The sequence below is a fragment of the Loxodonta africana genome, chromosome 12, assembly GCF_030014295.1.
Source record: "Loxodonta africana isolate mLoxAfr1 chromosome 12, mLoxAfr1.hap2, whole genome shotgun sequence".
NCBI classification, from domain to species: Eukaryota; Metazoa; Chordata; class Mammalia; order Proboscidea; family Elephantidae; genus Loxodonta; species Loxodonta africana.
Window position 1 is genome coordinate 88,848,780 of NC_087353.1, and position 14,262 is coordinate 88,863,041.

The following is a 14,262-nucleotide window of genomic DNA, read 5'->3' on the forward strand; positions in this document are numbered from 1 at the left end:
CAATTATTCGTCTCTACTAATCCAGAGCAAAAGAGAAAGGAAAAAACCAAAGACTTAAAGAAGAAACTAGTCTACCAGACAAATAGTTTACATGAACCATGGCCTCATCTGCCCTGAGACCAGAAGAACTAGCTGGTACCTGGCTATCACTACTGACCACTCTAATCAGGGCCACAATAGATGGACCCTGATAGAATGGGAGAAAAATGTGGAACAGACCTCAAATTCCAAAGACAAAACAAAGCAAAGAAACAATATCAAAAACCAGATTTACTCGACTGGTTGAGACTAGACTGGTTGAGACCAGAGGACTTCCCAAGACTACTCCCCTGAGATACTCTTCAAACCCTGAACAGAAACTAACCCCTGAGGTCTCTTTGGAGCGAAATAACAAATAGGTTAAAAAATAATATCATCCATAAGTACTGTGCCTTTTTTAAAAAATCACCAAATGAGACCAAACAGTCAACAATTCCTTAAAACAAAGATGAGAATGTAAGGGGGCAAGGAAACTAGATTAATGGAACCACCAGAATGGAAATGAGAATGATCATGCATTGTGAAGAATGTAACCAATGTCACTAAACAACTTGTGTAGAAATTGTTGAATGGGAGCCAAAACTGTGTAAACCTTCACCTAAAACACAATGAAATATTATTTTTTTTGAACAGCAGTATTCCTGATACCTATTGAAAAGGTAACTGGGTTTGTACCACTTAAGAAAGTTACTCTGAAATATGGCTCTTCTAGATCTTGGCTCCTGCTTTCCCTAGCTGATCACTCTCAAGAATTGCATAAACATCCTGGCCTTACTTGTCACCTTCTCAACAATGTGGTTAAATATAACTTCATAATACTACTTGGTCATTTGAGTTCAAGAAATAGGATGCAACATACTTGCAAACCATCCTCCTGGGTTGCTCAGTTTCACAAATGGTAACCATATCCCTTATCTGTCCTGTTGTTGCTGTGGTTGTTTGTGCTTTACAAGTGTCAGCCTCAGAGAATGACACTCTTAGCCATGTTCACTTGTGGTCCCCTCTGCCCAGTTACCACAAGACAGTGAAAAGAATGGAGGCTTGGGGTCTAGCCCTCCTCCTGCCCCTAACTCCCTTGGCCATCTTAGACTAGTCACTTATCTTCCTTCCCCAAACCTGCTCCATTCAAATTCCAGTGAATGGCAACTGCGGTAGGCCAAATAATGGCCCCTGGATGATGTTGTTGTGTGCCAGAGCTGGTTCCGACTCATAGCAACCCTATAGGACAAATAAGAACTGCCCCATAGGGTTTCTAGGCTGTGATCTTTAGAGGAGCAGATCTCTAGGTCTTTTCTACCCATATATCATGTCCCGATCCCTGGAACCCATAAATGTTACTTTATTTGGAACAAGGTTTTTGAAGATGTGATTAAGGATATTGAGATGCAGAGCTTATCCTGAATTCTATGGGTAGGCCCTAAATGCAATCCCAAGTGTTCTTATAAGAGAGAGGCAGAGGGAGATTCGATACACACAGAGGAGAAGGTTATGTGAGCAGAGACTTGAAGATGCTGGCTGTGAAGATGACAGTGATGTGGCCACAAGCCAAGGAATGCCAGCAGCCACCAGAAGCTGGAAGAGGCAAGGAATGGATTCTCCCCTAGAACCTCCAGAGGGAGCACGGCTCTATCAACACCTTGTTTTCAGCACACTGGTACTGATTTTGGATCTCTAGCCTTCGGAACTGAAAGAATACATTTCTCTTGTTTTAAACTAAGTTTGTAGTTACTGTTACAGCAGCCCCAGAAAACTCATGTAGCATCACCACCAAATCAGACTCAGAGGAGAATCTGACTCTCTGTTTTCCCCTCCACCTATAAATCCCATTGCCCTAGCCTGGTGACGCAGTGGTTAAGAGCTCAGCTGCTAGCCAAAAGGGTGACAGAACCCACCAGCTGCTCCTTGGAAACCCGGTGGGGTAGTTCTACTCTGTCCTATAGGGTTGCTATGAGTCGGAATTAATTTGACGGCAGCAAGTTTGGTTTGGGTTTGCTACCTATCCACCGCCTCATCAGGACTACCACGGCAGCCTCTCTGCTAGCCTGTCCCCCCACCCCCGTGGCCAATCTTGCACTCCTTCCAATCCAGCCACACGGTGCACATGCTGTTGTCAGAGGGGTGTTTTTTTTCCTAAAATGGAAGTCTGACCACATTAATCTGCAGTTACAGTCCTTCAGTGGCATCATAATACTTATAAGATGAAATGAAAATTCCTTGGCCTGGTATGAGAAGCCCTTCATGTACTGGCTCCTGGTCTTCCACCATTCCATTCGTACACACACTCACTCACATGCTTATACCCCATACATGTTCACATACTATCTTAGTCATCTAGTGCTGCTATAACAGAAATACCACAAATAGATGACTTTAACAAACAAAAATTTATTTTCTCACAGTTTAGGAGGCTGGAAGGCTGAATTCAGGGTGTTAGCTCAAGGAGAAGGCTTTCTCTCTCTGTCACCTCTGGGGTAATGTCCTTATCTCTTCAGAGCTTCTGCTCCTGGGCAATCTTCATGTGGCTTGGTATCTCTCTTCCCCCATCTCTGCTTCCTAGCTTGCTTGTTGAATCTGTTTTATATCTCAAAAGAGATTGACTCAAGATATGCCCTACACTTTCCCAAATGGGATTATAACCACAGGCATAGAAGTTAGGATTTACAACACACGTTTTTGGAAGACACAATTCCATCCATAACACAAACACATACCCACACATACACACACGCCTGAGACGTGCTGAACTACTGATTAAGCTGTTTTATGCTTCTGTGGCTTCCATGTACTATTGTCACGTGTGATACAAAGAAGTCATCTTATCTCAACCATATGCTAGCTAGCACATGGATGGAAAACATCACTTTGTTCAGCATATAAAGGAAACTTCCTAGGAAATTATAAACCAGAACTAGGATGCTATCACCAGCAATCCTTTCCTCAAAAAAAAAAACAAAACTGATCGTTGAAATCGCCTCTCTAAAATACCACAAATACATTTACATCTCAAACCATGTTTTTCAATACCGGTAAAAATGCCCATCAATAAAAAATACAATACTTCAACATAAGTGGTTACTAAAAATATCCAATAAAAATACAAAATTCTGACAAAATGATTATGTGGAAAGTTATGCAGCTGTAAAAACAACAACAAAGCAGCTCTTTATGTATTGACGAAGGTCTCCAAGATAAACGCTAAGTTAAAACAGCAAGTGGCAGAAAAGTATAGTTTGCTACTGATTCCAGAATAAAAGACACGGTGCACAGACTGCCACTGACAGCCCTTAGAAGGTAAGGGTGGGTCTTCTGGAGAGGAAAGGGTGGCTGAGGGACAGGAAAGACAGAGAGACTTCTTCACTGAGTGCCCTTTTCTAACCTGTACATTTATGGCCCATTAAAATTTAAAAAATCTTCTCAATTCAAACACAAGGGTTGTACTCTGGCCATTAACCTAAATGAAGGTTGCCAGGCTGATGTTTCCCTTGAGCTCTGAAATAATCAGGAAAAATGAGATAAAAAGAATTTCGTTTTGTTTTGGAGCTGCATTTTGCAAGATCAGTTATTATTACTGTACCAATTATGTAAGTAAGATTTGCTTCAGCTAGCGCTAACATTATTTTATGTTCCCTGCCTAAGAACCAACTAGGAGTAGGTTGGGCAGCAGAAGGAAATTAACCTGGAGTTCAAACGTGGCCACTGGTAATTCAGGCAGTTTACCAGGAGTTGACTGTAGTTCAATCTAAATTTACCGGGGAATTATCACTACGTGGAAAAACCACTCCCTCACGTGGATTGCCCACGTAGCTACGTTTCAGCCCTTCTAGTTGTGAGAGTGAGACACACCCTTGCAGATGTATTCATCTCTCTACTTTTTGCCCACTCCAGCTGAAATGATCTACATCTAACTTTTGGTCTATTTAATGTATTTTCAAGGTATTTCAGATTGGCTATATTAAAAAAAAAATCACAAATATAAAAACTGTGAATTAAAAATAATTCCTAAAATTATTAAAACAAAATTGCTTTGTGCAACAAGGTATAAACTCACCATATATGATTATTCCGAACACTCAATCTTTCTAAGATTTAAAAAAATTAGGCATTATGGCAACATAACATTGATTTTATATGTATGACATGAAATGTTGAAGAAGAATGAAATTCCCCTGAGATCGTACAACACTTCTTAGATATTGTATATGAACTCCACCTTTCAATATGATATGGTGTCCAGACATCAAGGACATCAAAATAAAAAAAATTCAGAGAAGTTAAATGCTGACATTCTTCAAAAATACCTGAGGTCAGCAGGTAAAGCTTCCTCTATGTAGGTTTGTCATGAAAAATATCATTGCATTTCTTACTGCTGTAACAAGGATAATATTTTGAAGATATTCACCTGATACATTCTCAATTTCCCTGGAAGGCATAGTCTTCTCTCAGGAAGCTGAGAGTTGAGAATTACCTGACTTGCCACGGGCCAGCTGTTGCAAGCGGCAAAGTGACACTGCCATATAGGCACAGCTTCAACCTGGGATTGGATGGAGGGCACAGCTGAGTCTCAGAAGATGTGCAGGGCCACCCTGCACTGGCCCCTGAACACATGGGAAGGCCATGCCATAAGCCCCACCAGTCCTGGACTTCAGCAGGACATGGCCAGTACGGTGGCCGGTGACATCTCTGCAGAGGGCAGGGAAGAACCAGAGGACCTAGCCTTGTAAGAGCTGCTGCACCCCAATGAGGCCACATACACTTTCCTGACACCATCTTGGGAAGAAGGTAAAGGAGGAGGACTGTAACCTAGAACTGACTAAGTGTTTATGTAAAAGAGACTGAGCTAAGCTGAAAAGATTTTAAATTCAGGAGATACACACACCTTCATTTGGCATGGGTAAGTACCAATGCTTCCCTCATTATCTAGGGGGATGGGAGTGAGTGAGATTTAGACTAACTCGATGGCACTGGGGGTGGGGATAGAAAATAATTTACAATTTTTTTTTGCCTATCCAAAATGTAGTTTAAGATTTTGACTCTACGTCACTATTATTTAGAAACAGAATGGAAGCTTCATGAGGGCAAGGATGTGTGTCTATTTCGTTCATGCTATATACACTCAGCACTAGAACAGTGCCTGGCACATAGGAGGTGCTTGACAAGTTGGTATTTGTTGAATGAATCAAAGAATGAAAAATCACATTCAAACTAATACACATGGGTAAGCTACTGTTGTATCATTATTGGACTATGATAGTTACAATTCCACAATTTTTTTAACTTGGCATATGAGAAGGGAAAAAAAAAAAAAAACCCTCTATTTTCCAGCTCTTTGAAAAGGTCTGGGGCGAGGGAATCAGAATTCAACAATGTGATTTTCTCAACTAAACGAAAGGTGGCATGAGTCAAATGCTTCAGTGGCTGACTAGGACCTTCTATGACGAGGAGAAAACTTTCTTCTGTAGTCACAGGGGAAAGTAAACCTAAGCAGCTGGGAAAGAGCTGACTTTACTTGGGATGTGGGACAGTCCCAGCCACAGGCGGCTTAGGTAATAATGGACATCTCCTCCCGGTCCCTGCTTTCAGACACTGAGTTGACTATGTTTTTTAGATACTTTATGAATTCCAACCGGATCTCCTCAGGGTCATCCTCGAGATTCGAGTGCACGAGCTTCAGCTTGTTCAAGGGTGATGCTGGAACAAGAACATGAGGTAATTAGGCACAAGCTTTTAATGGGGGCCTGTTTCAGCTTCAAATGATCTGAGATTTATTAATTTTCTAAAGTCCAAAACTAAAGTGTCTGCCTTGGTCCAATTTAATGGAGCCAGGCTTCGCCACACTGCCACCTGGTGATAGGATAAAAACTCTACAAACCTCTTCCAGGTCCTCCATGTTCTTGAATGAGAAAGGAAGGGGATTCTGAATTGGAGGCTTTTCTAGGGAAAAGGTCAGGAAAATTTGTCCCTAACTACCAATCAGTGGTTAAAGCCAGATTTTTCCCCTCTTAACGTCTGCCCACTTTTAAAGTGTGTACACCCTGGCCTGGATGGTTCAGCAGGTCTTCCAGCCGCCTGGCAATTCTGATTTACATGGGGAGAAAGACAAATACCTAGAACACTTTAGATGCTCAGTAACTATGGGTAGCTGCTGGTTCCAAAGACAAACACCCAATCAGCTGGTGTCCAGTCAAATCTGACTCATGGCGACCCCAGGTGTGTCAGAGTCGAACTATGCTCCACAGGGTTTGCAATGGATGATTTTTCATAAGTTGATTGCCAGGACTTTCTTCTGAGGTGCCTCTGGGTGAACTCAGGCCTCTAACCTTTTCGTTAGCACTTGAGCATTTAACTATCTGCACCACCCAGGGTCTCCCAGAGACATATAAACTGAAAAACCAAACCCATTGCCATCGAGTCGATTCCGACTCACAGCAACCTATAGAACAGAGTAGAACTGCCCCATACAGTTTCCAAGGAGCACCTGGTGGATCTGAACTGCTGACCTTTTAGTTAACAGCTGTAGCTCTTAACCACTACACAGCCAGGGTTTCCTCCCAGAGACATATGGAAATACATAAATCCATAAAAGATTTAAAACAAAAGTAGAAAGGAGAAATTCCAATCTCCTTACGCAAAGACAGGCTTCCTCTATCGCTTCCAGAGCCTGGTTTGTGGTGTGCAATTAAGAGACATTGAGTATCCTGTAAAAGCTGCTGCTGGACAAAGCAGGAATACCACATTTCAATTTCCTTCAGGTGGCTTGGGGTGTCAGCATTGAATATGATCACTACTCCATGAGAGTCCTTCATCAGGGCTGGCCAGCAAGACTCGAACCTTCAAGGCAGAAAAGGAGTCAGCAGGGATGTTAGGTCATTGGTTTCTAACTATGGACTTTACAAATGATATCTTATTATTAATAATTGATTGATGACTTCTAATTGCATCATAACCCAACTGCTAAAGTCCATAAAACAATTCATATCACATTTATCAAGTTCCTAACATGTGTCAGGAATTGTACTAGGCCTGAGTGCAAGGTGCCTGGTGGGCAACTTATTTTTAAGTCGGTTGATGACTCAAACCCTCTTTAAAGCAAACATACTTTGGATCACCACCACAATCCCAAAGCTCAAATTCACACCCCGTGCCTTTGTTGTTGCTGGTAACATGAGGGTTCTCAAATTCCAGGATCCTAAAAATAAAAACAATAACAGCAACTGTACTTACAAAGCATCATACTTTTGGGATGTCAAGAGCACAAAAAATGGGAGGGTAATGGACCGGGACTCTTGGGGACACAGATTTGTCAGGGCTCACCTCACTCCTTGGGTTGGATAGTATTCAGTGATATCAGAAGATTCTGTCAGAAAGTTGGCCAGAACTGTTTTTCCACTCTGTAAAAACGAGAGTGAATCAAAAATCTTGGCTGAACAGCAGAATAGTATATTATAAATGAGTTCCTCTTTCCCCAAATAGCTGGCTTGGAACCAGGTATGATGGAGTGTAGACCATGGCTACCCTGAGATCACCAAGAGGGTTGGGTGGACCTCGCTGCCATGTGTGGTGGGGACAGCTTGGTCTGGGAAACACTGAGCCTGGTTGGGTACAAGGATTCTGGTATTGGCTCTGTCACTGGGTGACTTTACTCACATTGATTTCCCTGGCTGGGTCTCAGTCAACTTATCAGAGAGCAACAGAAAAAAATCGTTAGTTTGTGTCACTCTCTTTTTCCTTGCTTCTCTCCACATCTTCAAGAAAGCAGTGTGTCACTAATATGAAGCCATTGAGGCCCAGAAAAGGGAGTTATTGAAGGTCACACAGTGGGTCAGGGGTAGTGCTGGGTCCCAGGGCTGGGGACTCCTGGCTGGCTCTGTCACACTCTCACATATGGCTGTATTTCCTCCAGGATTATACAAGTCATGCACATTCTTGTATACAAAAAAAATTAGCAAAATGACAACAAAAAGTCCTCCTGATCACCTCCACCCAAACCATCCATCCAAGTCATTCCATTCCCCTCCTGAAAGGTTACAACTATCAGCTGTTTGTAAGGGTCTTTGTATACATTTACATCATTCCTTTAACAAATATTGTATATACCTGAATACACAGCAAGTTTTTTCTCCCCTAAAATTATTCCTCAGAAAAAGGAGGTTTCTTACATTTGAATTCTTATAATAACCTCTCAAATAATGCCCTTCTCTCTCAACTACCTTGTTTTGGACAACTGCTTGACTAAAACGGCCTCAGTCAATGCCAGTTTAGGCGGCTTGTAGAAGTCACTTGACAGAATCAGCCAAAAAGGGGGAGGGAATTTAACATGGCTTTAGTAATTTTTCCTGAGGATCCAGCCTCACAAATATCACTTAAAAACAACACATGAAGTGGTTATGTTGTGGAGGTCATGGATATTGATCTACAGGACAAATGAGTAAAGCAAATGTCCTGATGCCACACAATGTCTCTGTGGCTTGGAATTAATTTTCACACACAGACTCAAACAGTGCTCTACCCTAAATAATCTACACAGGTGAAAAGATGACAGGCTTTGGAAACTGTTAGGTGATTTAAAACGTGGCTCTAGTCATGAAGACGACACAAGTCAAAGGTGCAGGGAAGGAGCTTGAAGAAAGCTTTCCTGAAATGGAATGAATCCAAATTTCTGAATCAATATATTCTTAATGCGCTTTTCAATGTGCATATAACTACATCAATACAGTGCACATTATAAAAATACATTTGTCTATTTCATCTGTGCCCTAAATTTTATATATGCAGGTTGGTAAAAACAATTTATCGGGGGGCTGAGGGGAGATTCTGATGAGAAAAGGAGGAAATTGCCTGGTAGTTTAACATATAAGTTATTTTTAAGTGTCTACCTTGTGCCAGGCACTGTTGAATAAGAACAAATTAGTTAGTGATAAGTGCTAGGAGGAGCCCTGGTGGCACACTGGTTAAAGCGCTCGGCTGCTAACCAGCTGCTCAGTGGGAGAAAGATGTGGCAGTCTGCTTCCGTCAAGATTATAGCCTTGGAAACCCTATGGGGCACTTCTACTCTGTACTATAGGGTTGCTACGAGTTGGAATCAACTCGATGGCAGTGGGTTCAAGCGCTTGGATAGTTCAGTGGTAGAATTCTTGCCTTCCATCTGGGAGACCTGGGTCTGATTCCCAGCCAAAGCACCTCAGACATACCCACCACCCGTGTATGGGTGGAGGTCTGTGTGTTGCTGAATAGGTTGCAGCAGAGCTTCCAGACTAAGATGAACTAGGAAGAAACGCCTGCAATTTACTTCAGAAAACCATACAAAGAGAACCCTATGGACACAATGAGATTTGTTCTGTTGTACAAAAGGTCTCCAGGAGCTGGGCAACTTGATGGCAGCTAACAACAAGCGCTAGGATAAAAATAAAGCAGGGTAATGTGACAGAAACGTTGAATTGGGTGGTCCAGGGACTAAGATTTGAATGGCAATGAGCCAACTACGGTTTCCAAGCAGGCGGATGTTAAAGGGAACAGAACTGTTGTAAGTTTGAAGAGCAGTGAGGAAGGGAGACAAATGCATATGCAGAGGTATATTTTGTTGCTGAAGCTGAGTGACCAGTAGAAGAGTTCATTATTCTCTCTCTTTGTATACGTTTGAGAATTTCCACAATTAAAAAGTAAAAAAGATATCGATGCTTAATTTCCTTTTCATAATTTCATGCATACTACTGTTATTTAACTCACTTAATAGTTTATGTGTTGGAGATTTTTCCACGTCAGTACACACAGAGTTGCCTCATTTTCTTTAACTGCTGCAGTGTTCTACAGTAAAAATATACTTTAGCCACTCTTTTATTGATAAGCACTTCAGGTGTTTCCAACTTTTCAATACGGGTATATGAATCATTGGTAACATGGACAAGTAGTTTGCTACAGTGGATTCTGAGAAATGTAACTGATACATTTAAAGCTACGGATGTTTTAAATTTTTAATAATTTCACCTCCAAAAAAAAATACTAGAGTACTCATTTCCCTACATGCACACTGAGACCATATTGCATCAATGTTTTAAACTTTTTCCATTCAATATGATGGGCAAACGAATGTCATCTTTTTGATTGAATTTGCATTCCTCTGATTGTGAGGTTGGGCATCTTCTTATTCTTATTGGACAACTGTATTTCTTGTGTGAAAAACCTTTCCTCTATTTTCTGTTGAGTGGTTTCTCTTTTATTTATTGATTTTTAAACATTCATTATGTATTCTACCTATCCATCCTTTCTTTGTAATGTATCTTGCAAATACTTTTTCCAGGCTTTAAAATCGCTGTCATTTCTTTTATGCCTTCTTCATTTTTGTGCGTTGCTTAAGACCTTCCCTATCTCAAGATTAAAAACCTATCTTGCCACATATCCATCTGTTGTCTTGTTAGCTGCTGTTGAGTTGACGCCGACTCATGGCAACCTCATGTACAACAGAATGAAACATTGCCAGGTCCTGTGTTATCCTCGCAGTTTCACATGTTGAACCCTATTGTGCCAATCCATCACACCGAAGGTCTCCCATTCCTTCAGTGGCCCTCTATTTTACCAAATATGAAGTCCTCCTCTAGCCAGCAGCAGATTACCCAATAAGCAAGGTAAGCTCATGATTAGGGCACCAATAAAACACGGGCACCAGCTGTCCAAAGCAAAGCCCCATAGATGCCAAGCAGGCAGGACACAAGGAAAAACGAGTGCTGCAGTGGTAGGGAACTGGCAGGGCACTAAAGGAAATTGATACCATTTTATAAATTTTGTATACAATTTTGTTTTTCATTTCAGACGGATAAGTATAATCTCACATTCAGTTCTCTCATTAATCACATAAGAACGCGCCAGTGGCACTGTAATCGTGTGGCTCGTGATGTATCTGTTCCCATGCAAAGCGCACTAAAACGTTATCTTCCTGTGGAGCATACCCTGTATCTGTATCATATTCTTTGCGATCACTCTTGCCCCGGTCAGGTATCAGCAGAAGTCCAACGAACTGTGAAGACGCAGCATCAAAGGATGGAAAGTGAGTACGCAAGTTTTTAAGTATTATTTCAAGAGGAAAATCACTTGTGGAGGTCTGTGAAGGGCCCGCCAACAAACATCTCATGACAACGAATGGAATTGTTTCTGGTATAGGGTTGCTGCTATGAGTTGGAATCGAATCAACAGCAATGGGCTTGGTTTTGGCCTTGTAAGTACTATTTCTTTGAACAATCTCAGGCCTGAAGGGCAAAATTACATGTTCCAAATCATTTTTTTTTACTTACTAATTTTTGAATATAATTTTTATGCTAATAATGTCCAAAATTGAATGTAAATTTTATTTTATAAATTTTATTTATTTATTTTCATTTATTCAAATTTATTTGCTATGGTAGAACCAAATTAAAAAAGTTATATAACTTTATATCCAGGTAAAATGAAATAGCAACAACTAAGTGGAGTGCAAAAACAAAAGCTCAGAGAAGATAAAAAGAAAAGGATTTCTGAATTCCTAAAGAAAATTCCAAAATTAATTTCCTTTTAAAACAACAAATCTGAAGAGAACTCTTCCATTGAACGCTTGAGTTTAATGGGTGCAAATTGTTGTACTAATACTGCTAGTACTGAAATTACGAACAGCAATATAACAGAATTTGTTCCAAATTTTGGATCCATTCTTGCTGTGGTAAAAAAAAAAAAAAAAGTACAGAAACTATTTCAGAATCTGAAATTGTGGCATCTGCAGACCCCATAAATAACAGAAATACAGATCTTGTTTTGAGGAATAATTTCTCTTCTAAATCATGTAAATTACTGGATGAAAAGAGGGCCAAGTGGTTGCCAATATCACAATGGATCATTTGTGTTGAAGATTTCTGGACGGTAAATAAACAAGGTTCTGCAGCCAGACTATATTTCTACGGTGCAAAGCTAATGGTGAAAATTATAAGAGGGAGCAGCTACTGTATTCTCTATCAGCTGGCTCTATATATTGTTTTGTTTGCTACCAGTGGATTTAGTGATTGGTGCAACTTGAATATGATTGACAAACATGAACACAGTTCAATTCACAGAGATTGTATGTTGTCATATTTAAACTGAAGACATGGTTTTGGCTTAACTCATGAACTGGGAACACAAATTAATGAAGAACGCCCAGTATTGGGAAGTCATTCTGCAACATGTTGTTGCTGTCATTACAACAACTGGTAAATGTGGACTACCTTTTTTGAGGAAGAAATGAAGTGTTTGGGTGCCCACAAAATGGAACTTGAACTTGTTGCTCAGTTTGATCCATTTTTAGCAGGTCACATCTCAAAATATGGTAATACAGGAAAGGGCAACCCATCGTGTATCTCTAAAACAATGTGTGAAGAATTAATAAACTCAGTAAGTGATAAAGTTCGATCAGCTCTTTTTAGTGAAACAAGTATGGCTCGATATGTCAGTTTGCCTGTAGATTCCACTCCTCATCTTTCTCATACAGATCAGCTAACTACTGTTTTAAGATACATATCTCCAACATATGGAAAACCTATCAAATGATTTATCACATTTACTAGCTTAAAAAGTCATGTCAGTGAAGAAATTGCACTATTTATGTGAAGCTTCCAAAATTGATTTTTCTAAGTTCAGAGGCCAGTCCTATGACAATGCTGCCTATATGTCACGGTATTATAAAGGCCTGCAACAGAAAATTTTAGAACATAATGAATATGCCATTTTCATACCATGTGCTGTATATTCACTTAACCTTGTAGGATGTGGCACAGTAGATTGTTGTCTGGAAGCAGATGATTTTTTTCCACTGTTCAGTTACTCTATACATTTTTTGCCACGTGTACTTACTGATGGGAAGTTCTTAAAATGTATTTAGATGTTTGATGTCACGGATTGAACTGTGTCCCCCCAAGATATCTGTCAACTTGGCTAGGTCATGATTCCCAGTACTGTATGATTGTCTACCATTTTGTCATCTGATGTGATTTCCCTATGTGTTGTAAATCCTATCACTATGACATAATGAGATGGATTAGTGGCAGTTATACTGATGAGATCTACAAGATTAGATAGTGTCTTAAGCCAGTCTCTTTTGCAATATAAAAGAGAGAAGTGAGTGGAGAGACATAGGGACCCCATACCACCAAGAATGAAGAGCAGGAGCATGCATCCTTTGGACCTGGGGTACCTGCGCTGAGAAGCTCCTCAACCAAGACTGATGAGAAGGACCTTCCTCCCAGAGCTGACAGAGAAAACCTTCCCCTGGAGCTGATGCCCTGAATTTGGACTTGTAGCCTACTAGACTACAAGAGAATAAACTTCTGTTTGTTGAAGCCATCCACTTGTGGTATTTGTTAGAGCAGTACTAGATGACTAAGACAATTGAATTAAAATGTCTTTCTAATACACTTTGGGATGTCCATGCTATGGCAACCAGTGCAATCCTGGAATTGTACACTCAGATTCTAGATGTCTACAAAAATATTGCTAAAGACCAGACACAAAAAGGAGATACCAAAAGAGAAGCTGAAAACATCACCAACAAAATGGAAACACTACCATTAACCCATTGCCGTCGAGTCTCATAGCGACCCCATAGGACAGAACAGAACTGCTGCACAGAATTTCCAAGAAGCGCCTGGCAGATGTGAACTGCCGACCTTTTTTTTGGTTAGCAACCGTAGCACTTAACTACCACGCCACCAGGGTTTCCATGCAAACACTAGAGTATTTATGTTGATTATGTGGAATAATATATTGCAGCATTTACATCAGACGAGCCAAGGTCTCCAAGATTCAGAAGTAAATTTTAAAGACATGTGCAGATCTCTACCAGTCATTAAAAGGGTATTTACATACTGTCATGGACTGAAATATGTCCCCCCAAAAATGTATGTATCAATTTGGCTGGGCCATGATTCCCTGTATTGTGTAGTTTTCCTCCATTTTGTGAGTGTAATTTTATGTTAAAGAGGATTAGGGTGGGACTGTAACACCACCCTTACTCAGGTCACCTCCCTGATCTGATGTAAAGAGAGTTTCCCTGGAGTGTGGCTTGCACCACCTTTTATTTCTCAAGAGATAAATGGAAAGGGGAGCAAGCAGAGAGTTGGGGACCTCATACCACCAAGAAAGCAGTGCCAGGAGCAGAGTGCATCCTTTGGACCGGAGGTTCCTGCACTGAGATGCTCCCAGACCAATGGAAGACCAGTGCATCACAAGGAC

At 40.7% G+C, this 14,262-nt stretch overlaps 1 protein-coding gene across 1 annotated transcript in view; it reads right to left on the reverse strand.

Annotated features, from left to right (window-relative positions):
• IFT22 (intraflagellar transport 22) overlaps positions 1-14,262 on the reverse strand; it is a 17,669-nt gene continuing 3,407 nt past the window's right edge. The window contains exons 2-5 of the mRNA XM_003416517.4: positions 7,351-7,427; positions 7,136-7,225; positions 6,665-6,867; positions 1-5,727 (exon numbers count right to left, since the gene is read on the reverse strand). Coding sequence (XP_003416565.1) covers positions 5,579-5,727; positions 6,665-6,867; positions 7,136-7,225; positions 7,351-7,427 — 519 coding nt within the window. The 3' untranslated portion in view covers positions 1-5,578. The remainder of the gene's footprint in view (positions 5,728-6,664; positions 6,868-7,135; positions 7,226-7,350; positions 7,428-14,262) is intronic.